The following is a 25,744-nucleotide window of genomic DNA, read 5'->3' as shown; positions in this document are numbered from 1 at the left end:
TATGCACATTCAGCTCAAGGTCTTTACCTCAGAAATAACGATGTCTGTAGCTACACACTGCCTGTTAGCTAAATGTCATTCAAGGTCTCCCTTGAAATATTAGAAGCATACGCAACACAAGATTAACCAAATTCTTGAAAAGTATTTTGAGGGTTATTCTTTAAAGCCAAGAAGATTGTGGGACATGGCTCAGGGTAGAGAGAGAAGACACTGGAAAACTAAAGGGATAAAGCAATCCCCTCTGTACATTTACTGTAGGGTTGTCTGTGTGTTGCTACACACAGGGCTTCTGCATGTGACTAAGAGCCACATGTACATGCAGAGAGAGTGAAAAAATGAAACAGGTTTGGGGAAATTAGTTCAAATGGTGCCTACACATTGGGGATCTCTAAGGTCGCGGGTAGTAAGTGCACAGGCTAAGGTCCAAATTGCCAACGAGGCACACACATGAATCACAGTATTTAGAAATTCAGTTGTCTTTGACAGAAAATAAAATACAGGAGCGTGAGTGTACAAGCATATGTATTGTGTTACAGGGTTCCTTAAATATAGTTGTTGGTAAAACAGGATTTCTACTACGAAAAGCTATATCTTTAGTCAGTTCTTCCTTTGTCAATTTAGCTACTCTCCGTTTCATCAGATAGGGGTGATGTCCCCAGGAAACCCTGTGACAAGGATTTCCCCCACAGCCTGGGAGATTATCCAACTGCAGTTTAAAGAACTTAGAGCGGGAATGAATGAGTAAAGACAGAAGTCTCTAAGAGCAATAGCAAAGAAGAGTGTGAAAGAACAGGGTGTGAGAGAGCAAACCTCTCTTTCTCCTATGAGTAAAGCCAGGAGAATTATACCTGTCCTTAGGTTTTGTGGTGAGTGAAGCCCAGTGCTGGGTCTGGACCTGCTTGCTTTCCTTCCTTCCTTCTTTTCTTCTACTTCTCTCTCCTGTCCTGTGCAGACTCTGTATTTAGATGAAAAACCTGCATTGATTCTTAGGGAGGCTTCTTAGGTTTACATCCGTTCACAAAAAGGGGCTCTTAACTGAACGGCTCTGTTCGGGGCAGCAGCAGCAGCAGCAGCAGAGAATAAAAGACTGTTGTTGACCTGGGCTGAGCCAGGGGAGTGGTAGATGGTTCCTTCTCCTGGGAACACAAGGGAGGTGCCAGAGAGCCATTGCCTTGGAAATCCACCCAGAGCAGGCTCATCACAAGCTACTGGCTCTTGCTAGCTCTCTCTAGGTACTGGCAGTTGTCCACAGAGGGAGACTCTATTATCACGCCTGGAAGAAGAACTGCATGGTGAGACATCTCCATCCCATGCCTGTCACAGGCAGTGCCATCCGGAGGTGGCCCGGGAGAGTGTGCAGTTGATTCAGAAACATCTGAGACTATGACCAGTCCATTTGCTCTTCTTTATTGCTAACAGCTCCCACCCAGCTCCCCCTTAGGCGCAGCGGCGGAAACCTTATTGTTTAACCCTTGCAGCTTCGGATCTGACGGCTCCAGCCAGCATGGCCATGCCTCAGTGGAGTGGTGGAAGCTAGCAGCTCTGCCTTTCAGTGTAGATCACCCAACGTACAGGGCAATGCTTTTCAGGGGCTTTGCTCTTTGTAAATTAAATGTTGATTAAGCGCTGTTATATGGGATTATCATTTTACAAGAGCTCTCGCGTTCTTTGGGCAGGCTGCCTGTTTGATTCAAAAATGTGTATTTGAGTTGTCCCCGCTTAAGAGAGGTGTGTTATCTGTCACGAGCTGCCTGCCATCTTGCCATTCCCAGCAGAGCACCTGCGCACGGCAGGTCAGTGTGGCGGCCGGTCCCTACAGGTATGCGTTCTTCAACGGGCTGAACAGGTTTGCTGCAAAAATCGTGGTGCATTCTTTGCTATACGTTCTCCGTGCACACAGAGCCAGATCTGGATCTATTTCTTTTTGATTTGCACCCGTGCGGTTCTGTTGACCTTGCTGGGTTTGTCCAGGTGTACGGCAGAGCAGAAGGGAAGCCTCTGCTCTGTCGGTGAAATGGAAGTCGGGAGCGGGGCTGGTGTGCTAAACAAAACACATGATTACCAGGAGAAATGACTTGGCAGGAGCTGAAGCCCCAGACAGAAAAAATGTTTGCTTTGAAATTCCAGAGACTTGACTGTCCCTTTGGTTTTTTGGAATGCTTTGATTTAGTCATGTGGGGTGGGAGCAGGCCGTAACCTCGCCAGGGCACAGGGAGCGGTGCCTCTTGTGCAGCTACAGGAGACGTAACGGGAATGAACTGTCAGCAAGCTGCAGGGAGACAGCAGATGCATACGTGGTTAGGAGCTTGGCTGGCTTCTAAAACTTATTTCCACCACAGGATCAAAAGCAATTATGTGTATAAAATATATCCTTGGATGTGTAAAATACAATCCTTGGATGTGTAATGTGTAAGAGGACATAGCAACGCAAGTGAGGGAACAGCGAATTCATTGCATGCAAATAGCTGAACAGTTTCACTTTTAATTACTTGAGAGCAGAAGAAAAGAGGGCTCCTGCAGTTTCCTCGAGTGCAAATTATATATGCCCATAAGGAAATCAAGATTTGGTGCATTTAAAATAACCCATTTTGTGATTCATTTTTAGAAGTGAACATTCCAAGCCAAGCTACTTGCTTTTGGGTGCAGCTTACAGGACAACCCTTGAATCAGCAGGACAAAGCGTTGACAGAAATCTGCTTGCTGTACTTGAGTATCTTTCCGGTTTGCTCATGCAGTCAGCAGTTAAAGGCAGCTTGCTTACATTTTCTGCCTCTACTTATGTTACTAACTCAAGTGTGGGTGTAGTTTGTACCCCCACGAAAAAATCTCTGAGTCTCAGAAAAACAGCAGTGGGGCTGGATGCTGTTCCCATGTTGTCGGGGAGCTCCTGCTAGACTCCTACCCTACTACACGTACATTGTTAATGTACACACTGTACATTGTTAATGGGGCTTGCACAAGAGGAGAGAGAAAAAAAGACCTAGTTGAAATTTCCTCATAATAACTTTAGTCATTTTTAGTCAGACTTTTCTATGGCTTTTATATATTTTTAATAGGTGTTAATAAGTGTTTCGGTTTATTTTTCATTGTTATGTTGGTATTTTGTTTCTAGGATGAAAATAAAAATAGGATGAGGGAAAAACACTCATTTGATGCAATCTGTGAGACCTTTACTGAAGTAAGTTTTGCTGGATGGAAAAAGAATAGGTAGACTATAATCATTGATATCTTGACTCCAGGCTTGCCAGGGAGGCATCTGCCCATACTTTTGAATCTCCCTTGGTTTTGTTTTGGTTTTTTTTAAAGGCTTCCTAGGGAGGTGGTTGATGTCCCATCCCTGTCAGTGATTAAGAAGCATTTGGACAATGCCCTTAATACCATGCTTTAACTTTTGGTCAGCCCTGAACTGGTCAGGCAGTTGGACTAGATGATCCTTGTAGGTCCCTTCCAACTGAAATTATTCTATTCTATTCTATTCTATTCTATTCTATTCTATTCTATTCTATTCTATTCTATTCTATTCCATTCCATTCCATTCCATTCCATTCCATTCCATTCCATTCCACTCTACTCTACTCTACTCTACTTAACATTGCAGTTTACATTTAAGCACATGTTGAGCCCTTGGGAGAATATAAAAAGTGTTTTTAAAAGGTCTTAAACTGTGTTAGGAGGTAGAACAGCAGCCACAACAAGCTGTTTGCTGGGACGATTTTAAGAAATGAAAATTTTTTTTTAATTTGAAAATGAACAGTTTATTTTTTATGAGTTGTGTTGCCTTAGCTGTGTCTCTGAGAATACTGTGAGCCCTCTGACGATGGGCAATGCAAACAGCACAAACTTGTCCGCAGCGGACAGGGAAATTGCATTTCATACGTAATTCACAATGTGCTCCAGTGATTCCATAAGGTCAGTATCTGTCGTTAACTCGGAGGAAATCAGAGAGGAAAGAAAAGACTGTTTGTTCTCGCTGATCTTTGAAAGAGCTGTCTACAAACTGCTGATTTCCATTGCGCAGCACTACACAAACAGCAAAGCGGAGCCCTTCTGCACATTTACAAGCACTGTATCCGAGACAGATAAACTCTGCAGCTAGAATAGCATCTCTTTGTCTTCAGATTTTCATCTCAGAGCTCCAAATTTCTCCAAAAATGGAGAAAAGGGACCAAATGCAAATAGGGACAACTTTGTGCAGCAATATCACAGAATCACAGAATCACTAGGTTGGAAAGGACCTTCAAGATCATCAAGTCCAACCATTAATCCAGTGCCACCATGTCCCCTAAACCATGTCCTGAAGCGCCACATCCACAAGTTTTTTGAACACTTCCAGAGATGGCGACTCCACCACCTCCCTGGGCAGCCTGTTCCAATGCCTGACCACCCTCTCAGTGAAGAAATTTTTCCTAATATCCAATCTAAACCTCCCCTGGTGCAACTTGAGGCCATTTCCTCTTGTCCTATCACTAGTTACTTGGGAGAAGAGACCAACACCCTCGTCGCCACAACCCCCTTTCAGGTAGTTGTAGAGAGCGATAAGGTCTCCCCTCAGCCTCCTCTTCTCCAGACTAAACAACCCCAGTTCCCTCAGCTGCTCCTCATAAGACTTGTGCTCCAGACCCCTCACCATCTTCGTTGCCCTTCTCTGGACACGCTCCAGCACCTCAACGTCCTTCTTGTAGTGAGGGGCCCAAAACTGAACACAGGATTCGAGGTGCGGCCTCACCAGTGCCGAGTACAGGGGCACAATCACTTCCCTACTCCTGCTGGCCACACTATCGCTGATACAGGCCAGGACGCTCTTGGCCTTCTTGGCCACCTGGGCGCACTGCTGGCTCATGTTCAGCCGGCTGTCAAACAGCACCCCCAGGTCCCTTTCCGCCGGGCTGCTCTCCAGCCGCTCCTCCCCAAGTCTGTAGCGTTGCATGGGGTTGTGCTGGAGTTGTTTAGCGTTGGGATTGCTCATGCCTAGCTGGCCATCCAAAATAGTCATCTGGGCCTGCCATTTAGTACAGTGAAGGGCAGTTCATCCTCGCCAAATACCGCTGTTGTAAGGAGGGTGGGATAAGTTACTTGCCGAGAGTGCCTGTGTTTTCTAGGCTTTTATAGCCACTTATACAGGTTCTTCCAGATTTTTCCTCTTTTTGTTTTCAGGAAATATTTGCTAAATAGATTGTGAGTGTGCCTGGTATCTGTTTCAGATTTCCTTTCGCAGCGAGGAACTGAAATTAGCCAAGTTGAAACTCCCCAGCACACAGGAGTCAGGTCATAACTGGGATTTCCAGGCAGACAGTACCGCAACAGGGCACAAACTGTATGTTGGAAAACTTCAGGCATTTTGCTCATACACTATGCAGTGAGTAGGCACTTACACAGGGGCTTTAACCTTCCGGATAACGAGTGTGACATTTACTGCGTTGCTATAGGAAGCAAAACAGCGCATGCACGAGAGGCCGGCAACAGGATGATGCGTTCAATTATGAGGCATAAATACGGTGTCCTGAGAGTCCTGAGAATCCGCAGGGAAGGAGGAACCTGGCTGTAATCACACCGGGTTGCGGGAAGCAGTGAGACTCAAGAAGAGCATCCTAAAGGCTGCGCTGTGAGGCAGGGCTGAGGAGGGGGTGGAAAGCTTGGAGAGAGGCCCCGGCAAAAAGCAGAGTCAGCGTTTGTCCTACGGAGAGAGAGGTGTGGAGACCCCGAGGTAACAGGCTTCTTTTTCCTACAGGCGGCATGTTTTTGTTTGCCTGGATGCTTGTTTGAATGGAAACCCATTCGGGAACGGCTGGGCCGAAGTCAGGAGAATGATGTGTGTGTCTGCGCGCGCGAGGTGGGAGGAGCAGGATTTCTGTGAGCGGTGCTCGCGTGGCCACGTGCGGGCTAACAAAAACTGAAAAGGCAGCTATTCTCCCTCCAGATGTAATTTGCAAACCATCATTAATTAAATAACGCTGTCCTTTTTTTTCCAGACTAGCTTAAGCTGTAACGGAGTGTAATCTGTTGAATAATAAATATCCTTGTGTTTCACCGAATGTTCTTTTACTACGTAATGATGCATGTCAAGAAGAAAGCTATGGTTCTCCTTGAACATCTCCAAAGTTGTTTAGATTTGCCTTTTTAACAAGCTTTTAATGTAACAACTACAGAGGAGTATCACAAGGTGATGTTTCCCAAACTGTGTGAGCTGCCAGCCCCTGTGGGTGGTTTGCAGATGGTCTGGAGACCATATTAAAATAATAAAATCATAACTGGGGAGTTAAAACACAGCTGATAAGAGTGCCAAACAGGCCACAAATGTGTGGCAGGATTTTCATTTACAAAAGTAAGTGATGTGCCACAAAGGCTACTCACTGATGACCTACGAGTTTTCACCAACTTCTCCAGCATTCTGCATGGTTCAGGGCTTCGCGTCCATCAAAAACCTCCTGTAAGATGTGAGCGGCTGGGAAGACAATTTGTGGGGCTGTCTGCTTTACGCCGTTGTGTAGGGCAAGGATGTGAATGCATTTGAGCAAAACCAGCTTTCCATCAATGGTGGGCGAGTGGAGCTGGTGAGACACCGAGGCTGCGTCCGACCTGCGTCGCCACGTGCGGTCTATCAGCTTCCACACAAAAAAGCCGAGCGTGTTGCGTGTGGTCTATTACCACATACCTGAATGGGCAGTAGAGCGGACTCACCTGCCTGTTTTGCCTGCAGTTCTGGCAGCACAAGAGAGCTGTGGATCTGATGGGTGCCGCCCGCCAGGCTGGGGTTACGGCTGCTCGGTAGCACTGCAACGGGTGTCACGGGCATACTGCTGATCTGAGTATATCTGAACATAGAGAGTTAAATTTTCACACTATAAATAGTCTGAAAATAACAAATATCTTCAAATGCTGGTTCTTATTTCAAATTCAAACCTGTTATGTTTTCGTGAATTCCAAAGGGAAATACTTTGTGCAAATTACCTTTTTAAGCCATAAATTACTAATAAAATATTTATAATCTTTATATTCTATTCGATAGCACATAAAAATTGACGTGGATATGTGTGTTTCTCCTCTCCAAGGCTGTGCACTAAAATGAACAGAAAATGGCTACTTTCCATTATGCTCTTCTAGCCTTCTTTAGTGACTACCGCATTCGGTCTACAACAGAAAACAGCTCTGTATCTGCATTCTGCAAACAACAACTCTCTTCTGAGCAGCCAGGCAAAACCCCCAAATCTGCATGCCTTCAAATGCTGCGATATAAAAACTAGGGGTTTAATTTTATTTTCTAAGAGAAGATAACCTGCAAAGAATTTCTGTTCTTTTTACCCTGTGTTAGACACAGACGATTAGTCTGAAAGGTAAAGAAAATTCTCTTCAAGTAAATGAATCTATTCATATTAGATGAGCTATTCTTCTGCTTTGGCAACCTGTGGAAATGGTAATCTAATCATGCCACAGTACTAGTATCCAATATGCTGAAAGCTTGTAATTCACAGCTCAAGGGGAATGTGGAAGATAGTTGAGAATGCAGTAATTACAGGGTTGGTGCTGGAATGAGCAGTGAATAATGTGCATTATTTTGTTCATAAGCAGAAATTTTTTTTAGCCCATAGCAAGCGGGTTGTGCGAGCAACCAAGCTGCAGGTTTTTTGTCTTTGACACAAAGCCATCGGACATCTGGTGCTATTAACTATAATTCCCTCCATGTCCCAGTAACACCTTTATACAAATATATGCACATGTGTATACACTTACCTTAAAGCTGAAGAAGACTGTTTCCAGGAAAAAGATTTCTGAGTACCTCTTCATACACCATTCTGTGAAGTGAAGAACTGGCAGGGGACTAAGTTGTATTTGGATTCAGAACAGTTAATGCTGGGGACACCGACCTCTTAACTCCAACCTGTGGTGTCAAATAAACTAGTTTACCTGTAGGAAAGGATCACCTGGGCAGCTTCACCCTCAGCTAGAAGGGCCCATAACACTGGCTGAGCCCTTGAAGCCCTTCTGCTCTCCTCCCGAAGCATTTAATTTTTGAGGTTTTAGCCTTTTTACTGCACGTTCTATGTGTTTTCATTTAGATTTGGGGTGTTTTGTGGTTTGAGTCAGAATGGTTAGTGTTACAAGATACTTTGGGACTTAACATGTATTGCGTGGAAGCTATGGATAGACCAAATAACCCCTCCCAGTGTCATATGCCACCCAAAAGGAGCATCCTCTAAGAAACCAAAGATACAAATCAAAGCTCAGGAGAAACATATGCCTTGAAATGTGTTGCATCATGTAAGATGAGAACAAAAGCGAAACTCAAAGGCAGAGTTCAAAATTAAAATAGTTTTGTGTGTGTATGCATGGGTGGCTATAGTTGTGTGTTCAGGCAAGCAGATGCACACAGGTATTTGTGGTACTTGTGGACTCCTCTTTCTTACTTCCACATGCTTCCAGCGCCTCGCCTACCTGTCACCCTAATGCATATTATACAATATGTAGAGTAAGATTTTCCAAATGCATTTCCAAGAATAATAATGCCCATATTGTTTTCATTAGAAAATTGCATGTGAACAGAAACAATTCATCTAGCCTCTGCCTCATCTGGCAAAGTGCAAAAAAGCATTGTGCAGACAGGAACATGTGTTAATGATGCAACTGATGTTAAAATTGTCACGTAGGATGGATTTCACACATGGCAGGCTGTGGAAGCTCACAGGAAGCTCAGTTCTCAACCAAGTGGCATGCAGCAGTCTTAAGAATGTGAAAAGTAGCCTTTTTAATCCATTTTTTCTTTCCACAACATCTAATTTATGGGGGAAGGGGAAGTACCATTGGCTCAGTTCTCCTTAGTGAGGCTAATACAATGATCTAGGAAGTCTTGCTTTTAACTTGTACCAGTGGAAGTGAGGAAAACAAAGCTCTGGAACATTTCAGAGCAGCTTAGAGCACTTTTAAAACCAAAAGCTCTTTGACTGCAATACTAACTTAAGTTACAGTGAATAGTGCCTTCCATCCTGACGGACTCACGCTCAGCAGAGCTCGAGTCCATTCTGTTGTGTGATCATGGCAACATTTGAAATTATGGTCTTCTCGTTTCTGTTATGACAAGTTTTGCACTTTTCCCTTTATCATTATAGGGTTGTTCATAAATATGGACATTCATTTTCCCATTTAAGAGTCTAAATTCCGCTGCATGTTCTTAAAAATAGACACAAAGAAGTTCCACACAGACGTATATAAAGAACATGAAAGGTATGCTTTTCCAATTTCACAATTTAAACTTTTATATAAAGAAAAATGTTTCCGTATTTTGTTCTTGAATAATGTACACATATTAGAAAATAAGAAAAAAAGAATCATCTAGACCAGTCACTTTTTACTTGGCTCTGTGGGGTTAAAAAGAAATTGCTCGCAGGAGGAAAATACGGAGGAAAAATATGAAACAATCTTATCCTGTTGAGATGACACTTTTCTCTTGATAAACAGGTCAAATCAGCAGGTTCCCTATCTCAAAGAAAACTGCTGTGGTAGTCTGCTTGGCTGTTGAAACATAGCACACTCAAGACATGTGTAGAAAATTCAACTGAATGGGATATCAAGGAAAATATGACTCATCCAGAGTCGTAAGCACTAAATTCAGGAAAACTGTTAAGAAAGTTCCTTTTTATTTTATGAGTAGGTTTCACTCCTGGTGTACATGAATTAAACAGCAATTTCATACACAAAAGAATGACATTGTGGATGTAATAAGCTACCTTTGCAGTTATTAAAATCTAATTGTTCAGGCTTTTTCTAATCATTCTGCAGGTAGGGAAGTCTGTGCCCTGAGAAATCTTAGATAGAGGCGAGTTCATGCACGCACTTTGTTGCTCTTTTCTTCACCCAAGTCATTCATCCAAAGTACCTTGAATATTGCCCTTTTTAGTCTTTAAAAGCTGAAGGGAATCAGACCTGCCAGCACTTTGACAAACTCCGAAGAAAACGAAGGTCGCGGGAGGAGACTCGGTGTGTCACGGGGAGGCTCAGTGTACCACGCTCCTCTCTGCAGCAAAGTCTCCCTAAGTCTGGAAATTCTCCAGAAGTACCGTGGTTATTCCAGAATAACTCTTTGTCTGGACACCCTTAATCTCAAATAAAAAGTGGGGGTGTAGTAATTCAGTTTAAACCACTTCCAAAATGCATAATTACTCCAGAGTAATAGCTCTTCTGGAAAACACCCAACTCGCCTCAAACCCTTCTCTCAGCTGGGTGCAGTGCAGCCGTGGATGATGCTTCTGTGACCTACAGCTACGCAGAGTCTGCATATCCTCTTAGATCCCTTATGATAAAAAGTAAATGATATTAATATTGTTGGTAATGAGAGCTGACTGATTTACTCACTGGAACTGATACTAATCTTGAATTTATAATTTTTCCCAGTTCCCAAGTTGTTAGTGAACAGTCCTCGTTATTGCACATGTATTTTGTTTATCATTTGCTAACAGACTATTTATGAAAAACAGACCCTGGCCTCTGGATTATTCATCATCTGTCCATTTTAATTATTTGGTTTTTGTGCTGGGTGATTGGCACTTGACAGTGATACTGCTCAGATTCTGTGATTTGATGAGAATAACAAATAATGAATTACCACATGTTCTCAGCAATGTTAACCAGGCAGATAAAGGTGCTGGTATTAAGACAGACATTCTTCAAACATCCATGCAAACAGAAATTGGGGTCATGTAAAGGTTTTCAAGCAAAGCAGAGCCAAACTGAACAGCCTGAGTTGAACCAGGTTGCCTGTTGCTCTGCTGAGCATCCTGTTTTTGTAGAACATTCACAGCTATTTCTACCAGTTTATCTTTTTTCTTTTTTAACTGACCAATTTGGACAAGAGGATCCAGATCTGATTCTTCCCCTTTCTTTCCCATATGCCAGTGGGAGCATCTTCAGCCAGAGGTTTGGGTTACCTTCTGATCCACAGTGAGCCAGCAAAGTCTGAGAGACAGTTTTTTATTCCAAAAGAATCACTGAGTTTGTAGGAGGAATAGGTGTGTGCAATAAATGGGTCTTATTAGAGGGATGATTAAAGAAGAGGAAATTTCAGGCTGGGGCAGAAATGGTAGGGAGACAATTCAAAAATTGGAGTTTTGGTTAAAAATTTGATCTTTCCTGCACCTCATGTACTCAGAGGAGTGGAGGGTTTGCTTATGTGCATGTGACACCGTACAGATTTGTAGGATTCACTTTGCTGGTGTTTCCAAAGATTTTGTATTGGCCTTGTGATCTTCAGAAAGCATTTCTGTAGTCTAGAAATTCAAAAGGTCTAAATACTTTGAAGTGTCAAAATTCATTTAGACGTGTTTGCTTTCTCTTCTTACATATTAAGTAGATGGCCTGGGTTTACCTTTTAACTTAGCCAGCACAAAACATCTGCGTTTACCTTTTAACTAAGACCGTATAAAATACATCATTCATTTTTTACAATTATGTAAACGTAAGAAATGCTAATATTATTTTGCTGTCTAGGGGTTAGGGAAAAGGGAGGTTTATCCCAGGCTGAGACCATCAGCACTAATTCCGAAATCTCTGGCTAAAGGAAATTGTAATGGCAAGATAAATCCTGTGTGTGCCTGGGAGAGAAAAGTTTGCTCACATCGGCTCTTTACCATGGCAATGCTTCTTTGTCCTTGAGGAAATTATGTAAAACAAGCCTATGATTTTTGCCACCGGGACGTTTCAGATTAATTCAGTCATCAGGTTTTTAGCATCATGTTGGCAAGTTTTAAAATTTCCACCTCTACTAAACTGATTTTTTTTAACTAAAAAAGAAACAAAACAAAAAAATAGAAAAAAAAAAGTTGTTGGACTATCATCAGACATGCAGCTGATGTCTCCAAGGAAGTTATGGGAGTTAGTGTCTGATATCTCTTACAAATTGTGCATGTGAATTTCTTCAAGGCATGTTTTGCAAGCATTTCTTTAATAAATGGAGTAATATGTGGAAAGAAATTAGTATGTCTTTCACTCAAATCTTGTTTAAAAGTAACACAATACTGGTCTGTCCTCTTTCATGTGTGCCGGGGCCACCGTCTTTCTTTGTCTAAATGCTTTCTGGGAACTTATGCTGTCCTTTTGCTAGTTCAAGATCCCAACAAGCCGTTATTTTTGTGCTCAGATTTATTTAAATGCTCACCTGTACACTATGGTGACCGTAAATGAGCACTGTGGTGACTGTAAAGGAGATGTCAATACTTTTTGTGCTCAGGACACTCAGGCTGATCATCAGGAATTTCTCACACCAAACCAGTATTTTCAGCAGATTGGTTGCTTTATTAACAAGCTCTTGTCATAAAAACAAGCAAATAGATAAAAGGATGAGATCACTCACAGTGACCTCAAACTAGTCACTGAGCAAGGATGTAACTTGTTAATTTGAATGTAAAATGGGAAGATAGAAATCAGGTTTGGGTGTAGATTTTAATTCCTCTCAGCACAGAATACATACTTCATAGACATTCTTCGTATGCCTTGTTCACCAAACAAGTCTATTTTTTCTAGGTTTTGAAAAATGTTGATGTCCTCGGGCTTGAGTCACTTTTGCTATTTTACCTGAAATTAGGCCAAAGATAAGTATAATTTCTTGTGTAAACCCCTTGCCTACATTTCCTTCTCATTTGAGAAGGGATTGGGTTTTGCCCCACGGCACTAGAGGATCTGCCCCGACAGGTGACTTTTAGCAGGTCATCTGATAACCTTATCAGGACCACAGGGGTGGCAGAACTTTTGAGTTGGATCATAATTCTCTCATGTGACAAGTCACTGTTCAGCCCGGAGTATGGATTTAGTAGTAATTTTCCCTCTTCCCTTCCTTCCTTCTCCTCCAAGTGCCTCTTGCTTTTGGCTTGCATTTGGAGGCGGGTTTTTTTAGGAAATACGCAAGTTTAACTTGCTTGTTTTAGACATTCCTGCTTGGACTGGAACACCCCAGAAGAGATAAGTGTGCTGAAAAATGCAATCCTGGCTGCATAAAAACAAGTCAGTACTTCCCAGACTGAACAGATGTTCTTACCCACGTGACGCTTTCATTCCTCAATGCTGGTTTTCTACCCTTATGTTTATTAGTAATTCTCTGTGAGAATGACACAGTGTGTTGGTATACCTGCATAGCCCCTTTCAGTTATAGTGCACTACAGCGAAACAGACAATAAAATTATATAAATCAATTCTTGTGGTGCTTCACGGCAATTTATAGTAACTAAAAAGCTGTTAATATTGCTTTTATCAATCACATTCTGTTTTTAGTTTGTATTGGCTTTTATTTTCTTGTCTTTGGCATTTGTACAGTTTCTTCCCAACATATATCTGATTAAAACACAGCAGCCCTTCATCATTGCTGTCATTTGAATAACTTTTAACTCTTAGCCAAACTATTTAATATAATCTTAGATATCAAGTAGCATAAAATAAGATTCTCAAAACAAATTGAAAGGTAAACTTTTGAGACGATGTGAGAGCAGTAAAGCCTTGATGCCATCGGGGACTGAGCATATACTTCCTTTTAAAAGTTTAAAGAGATCTGAGTCCTTTGCTGGATCAGGTGAAAAGTGTTTTCTGCTGTGAGGAATCAAAACTTATAAGCATCATGAGGTAGTTTGCTTAATAAAGTAGGTGGCTACTGTTCTGAAAATATTAGCATCCATCTTATATAGATGTATTAAAGATATTTGAATAGTATATGTCAGAGCAATTACCTTCTTGATTGCTTAAAAGCTTCTGAACAGCCTTAAGGTTGAATAACATGCAGAACTGGTGTACCTACATTTCTGTACTTGCTGTGTATACCAGTCCCGCAATGACTGGAGGAATATAACTGTCCTGTACGTATATATATATATACATGCTTCATAGTGCAGAACTTCCCCAGTGTGAGTCAACTTTGAAAAGTTCGTTAGTAACAATGCTGCTCACTGTGTTCTGTGTTTTATTGTAGCTTTTTAAAAATCTCAGATATAAAAGTATCCAAACCATGCAGGCATAAATGAACTCAAATAGAGCAACCCTGAGAACTGACTGACAAAGATAAATCAAAGAGGGCTCCTAAACTTCACCAGTTGTCATCAGGTCAAATTATATCCATACAGTGTTCAGTGGATTCAACTGGGTGTAATTAATAACAATGTACAGTTTGTTTGCACACTATGGCATAACAGGAAATCAGTTTAAAATCAGTAAACTGATACAGTTAATTGGGATAAACTCTTTGTATGAATCACTCTTATTTCCACTGCATTTTCATTTAAGGTTTTAAAAAAGACCTTATCAGTCATATCCACTTCTAATTGTGTCCGCATCAGGGGTGGTTTTGCAGCAATTTAAACTAATTGATTTCTAAGCCAATTTAGAGGCGTTACTAATCAAATTCTGTGAGACCAGCTTGATGCCAATGTGTGCAATGATACCGAATTCTGCTCACCCTACCTTAAGTTTATTAAGTATTCAGAAAACCACTGGGAGTAAAGACCAGTAGAAGCTTCCTTTCTTGCTAACATCAGCAGCAAACAAAGAAGGTACATTTCCAGATTGAGCAAGAGGGAACACCTTTTACAGTCATTTTTTCTAATAGAGGAATCACACTTTGAAGTGTCAATACCCCGTCAAATATTGCCTTTTGAAACTTAGTTGCAGTGAAGAGCTTAAAAAGAAAATCCTTGCAGTAATGCTGAAAACAGTGATGTCCAACTATGTTAATATCTAGCTTACTTAAATGCCACATGATCAGATTACTCAGAGATAATTGGCTTGCTTAAGTCTCCTCTAGGTTCACAGGTTAGTATCTGGGATTCACAGATTTAGAAGAGGAGAATCCAAATTTTTCTCTAGACTGACCTCCTACATGACAAAAGCTGTACAATTTCAGCCTGCAATTTCTCCATCAAATTCGTTGACAAGTTCATCCTAAAATGACTGACTGCTAAACTGGCTTTATCATTAGTCATCTCCATTGCCGTCATGGGAGGATGAGAGAGTGGCAGCGGAGGCTCAGGAAGGACAAAATGCAGTGCTGCTTAGAGAGCTGCGAAGGAGGGCACGACCCACAGTACTTGCTTCGTGTGGGCTTGGTTCTGACTACACGTCTGCCCTCCTATATCTCCAGGTTTGACAGGATTCAAGTCTCCTATGCATTGGCTGCTCAGATATTAAATGTTCCATTTGTAATTGAAAGGAAACCATATATACAAGAGTATAATATGCCCAGAACCAGTAGTTACGAACTTACATGGTAATTTCAAGAACTAACACCTACGGTAGTATGCCCAAAAAGAGTGGCAATGTGGGCTCCACTTTGGCGTGCTTGCTGCGCAACTATATGTTGAAAGAGCTACTGGTATAGTCTGGAAATTAGGTTGTGCATCCACAGTTCAGGTCATGTTTTCAAGAATCCAGATCCAATTTAGAAACGTAAATGAGAGACAGGTTTTCCAGTGGTTAGTCCCAAGAACTTGCAATGTGCACTTGCAGCTCAAGTCTTTACATTCAACCATTCCTCAGTAGTCAAAAAAAAAGGTGATTAGTTTTTCAGAGTATGCTTGGATTTGAAACTTATTAAATACATCTTCCTAGCTAAGGTGGCTAAATACTTGCGAAAAGTTTAAGCCTCTGGGTTTCTGAAAATCCAGGCTTTAGTTCTTGCACTGTGTTTTTACTTAAATAGCTGCTTATATATATGTGTCTGTATTTGGTTAACACAACTCCACATTAAAAAAAAAAAAATATTGCCCATTTTGTTTTATTAACAGTATTGCCAGAGGGAAAAAGATGCAAATTCTGGAATTTGAGAGTGCTGCAGTAACACATAACAAAGTGTTATATCAAAGTGCCAGTGAAGTTGCTTCCTGGAAAATATATGGGAAAAGGGTCTGATTTCATCAAGCTGCATATTATTACATTTATTTACTGTTACACATTCTCGGTCTAAGTGGGATAAACTACCATATTTCACAAGGTTTCCTGTGTTTTCCGTAAATGCCTTTTATAAGATTAATGTATTGATATTCAGAAAGCTTATTAATTTCTTACCATGGTAATTTTATGACATGCAAGTTCTGAAACATAAAATATTATTAAGTATTCTTTTTTTAATCTAAAATTATAGTGTTTCTTGTTTTCCATTAGTACTCCAAAAGGGAGAGGGGAAACATGAAGAATTTGGTGAAGTATTTAAGTGCAGAAAGCATTTGTACAGTTCACTAGACTTAGTTTAAGCTATAGATCAGTGTTTCCCTGATTTTCTCAGGAAAAAAATGCTGTGCAGATGAAAAGAGATGGTAAATAATTCACATGCTAACTAGAAAAGGCCACGCTGCTGTATTATTTTTCTTTTTTCTTTCACTTTTCTCCAACATGCCTCATTGAATGTAGAGATTGATGTTTTGTATCAGATACCTTCTACCATGACTGTTTTAAAGCAGTATGAATCTTCAGAGCTCTTGGAGAGCATCTGTCTGGAACAGACTCACATCACCATCCCCACAGTTCTTGGTGGTCTTTTTCTAGATGCTTTGTTGGTAGCCAGTTTAAGGACGAGGACAAAATAATTTCACTCCTGACTTGCCTCTCAGCCTGACTACATTTCAGCTCGAGCAGCTATTCATGTGTTATCTGTGGGTACATGGCTTCATCGCGTCCCGTGGGCCAACGGCCAGGATCAAACCCATCTGTAAAGCACCGTCTCCACAGGTATGGTGCAGCTCGACCTTACGGACACGGCTCTGGCGAGATGGTGGCAGAAGCAAATGCTACTGCTGTCCCCTCCAGCTGCTCACGCCGTGCAAAATGGCAAGGGAGCTCGTATGCATTAACTGAAACGGCATCTAGGGTTTGCATGTGGTCATATTCTTACCTGTTTTATCTCTGTCTTCAGAAAAGATAAAGCCAAGTCCTAACTGCTTGACACCACTAAAGATCACAGCTTTTAGGAGTAAAGTGTTATAAGCCATCCTAGCAACGATCCAGCTTGGGTAATGACTTTCAGTTTATGTGAAATCTTTTTTCCGGAGCTTAATCTGTTTACAGACTTCTTGGCTTTGAGGCCAAAAGAGTTGAATTGCTTAAGTTGTGTGCTGCTAATGTGCTGGTAATTTTTCTGTATAGAGAAGTTCAGCTATGGCTATATAGTACAAGGAGTGAAGTGGGTCTCATAGGAAGCCTACATGCACTGAATTTTGTCCATGCATCCATAATTTGTGGTGATAGCCTAGCGATAAACTGCATTTAGCAGACACCCTTGGCTGTTTCACCTGTTCTCTGTACACTGATTCAGCTTCCCTGGGATAGCAATTAAACTTCTGACTGGCATCAGCAACTTTCAGCAGCAGACATTTTTAAAATTAAAAAAAAAATGCTGGAGAAATATTCACCTGTCATCCACTGACCATTGCACATGCAGATTTTCTAACTTGATCTGTCTGAGGTGCAGGACAAGCTGTATTTAGTCTCGCCCCTCTCCTAGGTGTCGGGAGGTCACTTATTGAATCCAGCTGGGAAGCTGAAGGCACCCTACTTGCAAACAAAGATGTCCAGACTTAAACGAAAAGATCACCAGTACCGGCTTTTAGACCTCAGAGCGCTTGGGATATTGAATCTTAACACTGTGCTGGTATTGTGTGCAGTAAAGATACTTTGTACAGATTTCCACAGGATTTTAGTTACCAGTTATGCCTGTTTCCGAACCCAGTGTAGCTGTTGTCCGATAAGGTATCTGGCTTCGGGCAGGGAGGAGGGGGTGTACGGAAAGAGCGTGGCCTTGGCAGGAGCAGGAAGACGGCATGGTACAGAGAGTTCGGTACTTCTCGTTTGGGGTAATGACATCCATAACTCACTCTGGTATCATTCCCTTGGGCAGCTTAGAACTTCTTATGAAAACCTTTATTTCAGTTTGTTTTTAACAGTAAATCTCTGAATCCCTCCCGCCTCAGAAGCCATCTGCTGTCTAAAAATAGTTTTTCATGAAGAAAACTCATGCTTCATTTTCATACCAATTTTTTGCACGTAAAAATAGCGATACGGGGTCTGAAACTCCATTTCCAAGCATTGTCCCCCCCAAACCTCTCACAAAGCAAGGGTATAAGTGCACGGTAAAGAGAGGAGCAGCTCTGAGTCTAACAAGCCAAACCAAGCGCTGCACCTCTGTGTGGGGAGCTCGGGGGCTGCAGTTGTGACCTGCCTGGTTTGTGTTGCAGTTGTGAGAGGTGCCAGAGCACTGCTGGAAACACACCTCTCTAACAGAGAGTAAATCAGAAGACTGAGGTTTGCATGTGCGGAGTGGAAGAACTCCTGCCTTGTGCCTTAATACTCAGTTGTGCACAAGTTGTGTCCTTTGCTGATCCACTCAAACTGTGGAATTAGTCCTTTTTCTCAAGAGAACCATGATTATTTTAATTAACTTTAAATTTGCACTTTCGTTTATTCTTGTATTTGTTAACCAAGCTTATACGAGACTGCCAGATTAGAAAGATATTGCTTACATATCTCATCACTCGAACTGTTCAAAGCACTGCATGAATTTGATCTCTTCACAAATATTAATCTGCCTTGGGGTTCTCCTGAGCACCCGTTCACGGAGCTAAAAATCTGTGTTTGCGTGCTGATGTTTGTTCCCGAGGGCTCATCTCCCTAGTGAGCATGTTTAAACAACTGAAGTGCTCTTACAATGAAACATTCAAATTCAAGCCTTTATTATTATGCAATCTGGGATTATTTTTTTTATCATTAGACTTCCTTCTGAACTGGGTGGTTGACACTCCCTGTTCCAAATTCCTGTCCCATGAGCTAGTTGTTTGGAAATACTGGCTAGAAGGACAAACACCATGCCTTTTTTTTTTTTTTTTAATCTGGAGAAAGTGCTTTTTCACTAGGTATTTGGGATTAAACTGTAACCCGAAGGCAGGCCCCAGAAATAGGATAAAGATCAAAAGAAAAAGGAGATCATTACTTGGTAGATTGATACAGCTGGAAACAGTGGGCCTGATTCAAGGTGCTTTGGGAGTCTGAGGATTCTTGCACATGACTTAACTAGTTTCTGGATTAAACCTTGCATATGCCCCAGGAGAGGAATGTATACCTGCTCCAGCAGCATGCGTGCTCTGGAAAATAACATGAAAAGTTAGTCCATATTGTGACAAACTGAGGGTTCATACACAATTTGCTATTCAGAAAAAGATATTTCTGATTAACTCCATGTCTGACAATTTTAATGAAAAATGAGACTACTTTGACTTGACTCTCCAGTCGGATCAGTTTCCATACATAATTTCGCTCCTTGATCCCTGTCCAAGAATGTATTTATCAGGGAATTTACACAGCCCTTTAAATTCACTTCCTGATGTGAATTAAACTAGCTTTCATGTGCAAAACCCCTTGAAAATTCCCTGTGTGTGAAGTGAGGATTTCTCCCGACTTTTTCACGCGTCCCGTGACCCTGTAATCTTCTCCCTCAGAGCCCTCCTACAGGACAGTCCCTCCCTGCGGGGGGAGAGCTGGTTGGAAGAGCATCCCCTTCGCCTGCGGGGACAGACAGCACCGCGCCGTGCTCCTCCCGCGCCAGCTGAACGCTCAGGCTCTCTCGGCTGCACAAGGAGAGTGCCAGGGTTTACTCGCTTTTCTTGGGGAGCACTCATTTTGTTTTCCAAGCAGTTTAGCGTTTAAAATACCGTAGCCACTTGAAAAGCCGGCAGGTCCTTCAGGTTGCCCTGTCGCAAGTTGCCAGGTTCTTGAAAGCGCCCGGAGAAAAACTGACGCGCCGAATCCCTTTCGCTGCTGCGCGTCAGCCGTTTGGAGGGCTCAGCCGGCTGCAACATCTAGAGCGCAGCTGCCTCCGACGGCGGCGGCGGCCGGAGCGTTGTTTTGTTGTCGTTTCTGCAGAGGAGCGGCGGGAGCTTACATCATTTCCAGTAATGAAGTGCCTGGGGTTCTTTTATGACTTGCACACTCCGCTTCTCCGGAGCTGTACAGTATGTGCTGCGTGACTCCAGGAAACTGAGGATTTGTTTTGACTTGCTAAAAGAACGTTTGCCGTTTCTCTTTACAATTTCACCGTATGACTTGTCAATTCTCTCCCCTTCTTAAGAATAACTTCAGATTTAATTAGCTGAGGGCAAACATCTTTCATTGCAGTGTGGATTAGACTCCTCATTGAGTACATTTACCAACAGAATGAAAGACATCTTAATCAGGCGTTTCTGTATTTGTACTGCTGTGTCCAGAGTGCCCGGTAGCTGTTGATAAACAGTTGCTATTGACTCTCATTCTAGCAGGGGATGACCATTGATGTGAGGACCAGTCTTGTTAAGGCTTACTTTTTATTTTCAAAGCTCTCTCTCCTACTTAAAAGCACTTTTCATGTTTGTTTCATTACCATTTCCCTACCTGCTATGTAGGAAAAATGATACTTACATGCCACGCTGGGATGTCCTGAAGGTGCTGGCATCTCCTCAGGAGTCCCACGGTGACCTTGCCTAGCATATTTTAAATGGTGGAGTTTATATTTCACTGAACTGCAAAGTAGCATTGCACTCTATTAGACAAGTTGGGCACCAGCTTTCCAAAGCGTTACCTGGATATACGCACGTGTATGTGCGTTGAATTCTTCAGGGGTGAATTTCAGTTTGCATTTCCACCACTCAGAGAACATTCTGCAGACCATTAATAACCCGGGTCATTTCTGGGATATCATCACCCACGCAGCAGACCCCACAGCTCTCTGTAAGTCCCTGAGGAAATGTTTGTGCTGCAGCAACAGCAGCCGATTTACCTGAACATGCAGAGTCGCAACAAATGCTTTTTGGCAGCATCAAAACCCATGAAGAATAGCACAAAATTCACAACCCCCTTTGTAAAATTTTCATCCTTTCTGTTCATTCCAGATACTGGTTTTGTCATCAGAACTTTAAAAAACACCTTGAACCCCTATCAACTATTCACTTCCCCAGAGTTAAAATTTGACAAGTTCATTTTTAGCCATCTCTTCTCTCAAAGATGTTGTGGTTTCTGTTTAATTCTTCAGAAGTGAATCATAGTTTCAAAACCCTCACTACCTTAGTGAAACACTCTTTTTCCGTTAGCATTCAACGTGTTTAACATGGGTTCAGACATGTTACCAGAAACTTATACTAGAGTCCTCAAAAAAAACTCGTGTGATTTCATGCCCTGGAAACACCTTTTACGCTATAACTATTCCTACAGCTATCAGGAGATATGAGGCATATGGATCTGAGCTAGTCAAATTAATACCATAATGGCTTCTGGCTCAACAAGCACGTACAGCGCAAACAGAGAGCAGAACAGCTGTAGTAGAGTTACCTTTCATGTGGGTGGCATAGACGTCTGCCAATTAAAATGATCTCATGAATCATTTCTTGCCATATGATTACTGTTAATAAGAATTTATGTTAACATGTTTGTGTCTGAACTTTGCACAGGTTCATGCCTGCATTTATTTTCTTAAAAAATAGAGCATATCATGATTGTTTTTTGTTCTTAATGGACTTACTTTCCTCAGTTGAAAGCATTCCAGGACTTCAGTAATGCAGAGCTGCCAACTATCCCTTAAAGGAAGATGTTTTTGTCTCCATGTAGTTCTTTCTACATGTAATTCTGTATACACAGGCCAATAGTTTTTAACCCGAGAACCTCAAGCTAAGCTTCTAAATCCATATAGCAGCACTTACAAAGAGAGCATGGCCTTCAAAATATGAAAAGAGGAGTCCTCATAAACTTCTATTAAAACCTCTGGTGTTGCAAACATTTATACTTATGCTTTCCTTCAAGAGTCCCACCAGCTGACAGGCTTTAGCCATTGACTTCATTACACTAACTCCCTGTGTCTAAAATCAAGCATTTTTTCCCAGAACTGATATGTTATATTTATGATGAGAAATTTAGGCATAGCAAAATGTTGTTTTAAGTATGTCCTCAGCAGCTTACAAAGCATTTTGAAGTATTTGAGAAATCTGTGCAATAAGTGAGATACTTTATAGCAAGAAATACACAAGTCCAAGCATGGTGAGTGTTAACAGACTTTGACCTAGGATGGTTTGGGGATCTTTCTCTGATCAGAAAAATGTAGTTTCAAATTCTACATAATCTTGGTAAATACAGTAGGACAGGGCAGAGAGACAGAAAACAACGGCAATAAAACTGCATGAAGTACAGTTTAACTAGGGTAAGTGGTTGGAGACTCATCATCCTTGTGAATCTTGTTTGGTAGCCATGAACAGAACAAAAGTTTTGATGGAAGGATTTGTTCCCATGGGTCATAGAACTGTTAGTAGAAAATATACTGGAGAAAACCCTAAAAAGACTAAGGAGAAACATGGCAAATAGGTAATTTCCTTCCCTCTACTGGCAATTCTGCCACTCGCGTTAGTAGCAAGAGGACACTGATAAGCGAGGTATTTCCATGGCACTTCTTACATTGGAGCTTTTGGGGGCTCTTTGGCTAACAGTGTCCTCCTTACATCTGCTCTGTCCATGCTCACTGATGCTTTGAGATAATATTTGCATCCATTTTCCCTGCAGCGTCAATAAATCAAGAACTCTCATACGTTTTTTCCAGTGTCATCCTGCATCACCACCTATAAGAAGACACCCCCTCCAGTCCCACCAAGAACTACCACCAAACCCTTCATTTCCATCACAGCCCAGAGCAGCACAGAGTCTGCCCAAGATGCATATATGGATGGACATGGACAGAGGGGAGATATCATCAGTCAGTCTGGACTTAGCAACTCCACAGAGAGCTTAGACAGTATGAAGGCGCTAACAGCTGCTATTGAAGCTGCCAATGCGCAGATCCATGGCCCTGCAAGTCAACATGTAGGGAACAATACTGCCACCGTCACCACCACCACAACCATTGCCACCGTTGCAGTAGAAGATAGAAAGAAGGACCACTTCAAGAAAAACAGATGCTTATCTATTGGAATACAGGTACAGTACAGGACATGGGTTATATGCCTGCCATTGTTTTCAATTTCTACATCTGTTTTATTGCTCATTATGCAGTGTTTTGTGTGTTTTTCTTCTTTTCCCGACAGGTACCTATGTAGAAATTGCAGCAGCATAATCATTCTGCATGGTATTAATGATGTTTTCCTAATTTATCATAAAAACATCAGATGCAAGGATTTGTTTGTCTCCTTGCTGCTTGTTATTCAGCTCTGTTAAATTACACACATGAGCACTAATCTATGAATCATAACACAGTGGGGGTCAGAAAGGCATGAATTAAATCATTGAAAGGGAATGTGTAAAACAATGATTTACATTACACTATCACCCAAAAAATATTTTCATCCAGCCTCACTGAATTGTCAGTGTTTATTCATGCATTTCATAATGACTGGTAGCCGCTTGAATGAGGCAGAATTGTTCCTATCTCAGCCTCAACAGCAGAGGGTAAGTTCCTTCTGATTTACCCTTGTTAAAGAAAATCACATTTTGTTACCTCTAGTGGAATGAAAGAAGAAAACTAACCCTGCCAAAGTCTGTTCCTATTTACAGAAAGGAGAAGAGCAAATAAACTAGACCAATATAATCTGTGTTCTTAATTAATCTTTCCCATACACACCCCCCCCCAAAAAAAAAAAAAAAGAATGTGCCCAGGACTCCACCTATCTGCTTGCAGGATTAGCTTTTGCAACAAAGTACTTGAACTTACAATCAGTTGAGAATCAACACAGGTTTTGATGGGAGATGAATCCCAAGCAAATAGAATAGCAATCTGCAGTTTATCAGCCTTCACAAGAAGACATGGGGGGGTTTTCTTGCAGATGGAGGTTGTAAGCACAGCACTATGTGCCTGGACAGGCTTATCTGATTAGCAAAGCCTAAGAATTTACCGTGAAATCTCTGCATCAGCCTGATGAGATGAGAGGTGCTGTGCAGAAGTATGCCATCCCAGGGGCAGCTCCAGGAGAAGCTGTGACTTTTCTCTTACTTCTTCTTGGAAGGGCAATAATTACTCTTGCCTGTGGGTTCAGTTCACTGCCTTTGTTGTAGCCTTTTTCTGCTTCACAGCCGTTTGTTTCGGGTATATTCTGAAAGGAGGGCTGATATTCAGTGTTAAACACAGGAGCAAGATCCAGCTGGGACAGGGATAGAGGAAAGCTCTTCTGTTACTTATTCCCATTCCCAGACAAGCCTAAGGTGCCATTTTGTTGTTGTAGTCACTCATTTCACTGAGCAAAGCAACAAAGACTCCTTAGCAGGCAAACATCCTGCAAAATAATGGGTAGAAAGAAGTACTTTCCACCGTTGCAAAAGCCAAAATGAACAACAGTGATGTGAATCATGACTCTTGACACACCATCTCCCTTCTGTCTCTTCTTCAAGTAGCATTGCTGCAGGAAACAAATGCTGCTTTTGAGAGCTATAGGGGCATCAGTTTCCTCAGATCCAAGGAAAAGAGAGCCCCAAATGCTGTTCAAGCCTTTGACAATGTCCCTCTAAAACTTTGAAATTTACAGATGGCCAACATAATCGTATGTGAAAGCTGCCTGAGGATGGTATGTGAGGGGCTGCCAGGGCAGTTTTTGTGTGCAAACCAATGGAGATGCCTAAAGCTGGGATTACATGAAGTGAAACCTTCAGCAGTGATACAGCCTTACAGGATTCCTGCCCATGCACCCTGCCACCCTCCCAGTTGTGCCCATCAATGAGAATTCTAGAGTCAGACAGGCTTCACAAATAAAAGAAAACTACTTTGCTAGTCTGCTGTGTGGTCCATTTTGCAGCATCACTGCACAAGCAGTTGTGCTGGTACGGCTGAAGGGGTAGTGTGGGAGTGAAAATACCATAAGATAGCTGTTGCTGCCAGAAATGACTTCTCTTAGAAACAATTGCCCTAAATTAGATAGGTATGCTGCCAGCCCTCTGACTGGCAGTATGGAGTCAGTCTCTCTCCACTGACTGTAAAGAGAGCCTAGTTTAGGCTTGGACTGAACTCATACCAGGTATACACCTTAATTATAGTTTGACCTATCTCTGTAGAGCAGGGCAAGCTGCATTAGCCAGAGGCATATTCTGGGTTTGCTTCCTCCTCTAACAAATAAACCTAATGTGCACTTGTCGTGAACCCCCGTGTGTGTCCTCTGCACCCCTCGGTCACTCTTAGGACACCGCATGCTTTTGCTGTAAATCTGTTTAGCAAACAAGCAAAGTAAAGCAAAGAAAAACCTGTCCATCAAAAGGTTGCTCCTCTTTTGTCAGTTACGGCATTTAAGGCGCAGTTATCTCCCCAAAAGCCTCAGTATCAGGTAAGTACTTTAACACACTGAATAGCCCTGTAATTTCCATCCCTCCTTGAGCACTTTTCCTGCATAGGCTGTTCAACTGGCTCTCAACAACAAGCTTATTTACTGGTGGAACAGATGCTAACTACAGCTGGAGTTTCTTTACACCCAGGCTCAGAGTGGATCCACAGATCACTTCATAAAACTACTGTAGTCCAAAAATTCTGTGTGCCAGAAATTTTTTCCTTGTATAACTAACAATGTCACACACAGAGCATTGGTAACTAACAACTACACTGATTGTACCCAGAAGTTTGTGATTTTGCTCAAAGACACGCCTGTGGTTAAATTTTAACTTTATACCACTGGTATAAATCTCACAGACATGGAGAGGTGGTATAAAGTTCCTGCCTGTACTCCTCGCGACCACTGGATTGCATGATGAAGCAGTAAAGAAAATGCAACAAAAGCTGCATCTGCTTTCTTTAAATCTTATGTGTACAGTG

General features: G+C 41.9%; 1 protein-coding gene across 1 annotated transcript in view; it reads left to right on the top strand.

The window, feature by feature from the left end:
- The window catches only part of DLGAP1 (DLG associated protein 1), a gene marked incomplete at both ends in the record, with an annotated part of 142,705 nt that overhangs the window by 91,463 nt on the left and 25,498 nt on the right, over positions 1-25,744 (top strand). The window contains one exon of the mRNA XM_081996834.1: positions 22,562-22,935. Within this exon, the coding sequence (XP_081852960.1) occupies positions 22,562-22,935 (374 nt within the window). The remainder of the gene's footprint in view (positions 1-22,561; positions 22,936-25,744) is intronic.

Source organism: Phaethon aethereus (genome assembly GCF_964289735.1).
Source record: "Phaethon aethereus genome assembly, chromosome: 2".
Classification (NCBI taxonomy): domain Eukaryota; kingdom Metazoa; phylum Chordata; class Aves; order Phaethontiformes; family Phaethontidae; genus Phaethon; species Phaethon aethereus.
The sequence above is the reverse complement of the archived record's forward strand: the minus strand, read 5'-3'. Positions and strand labels throughout refer to the sequence as shown.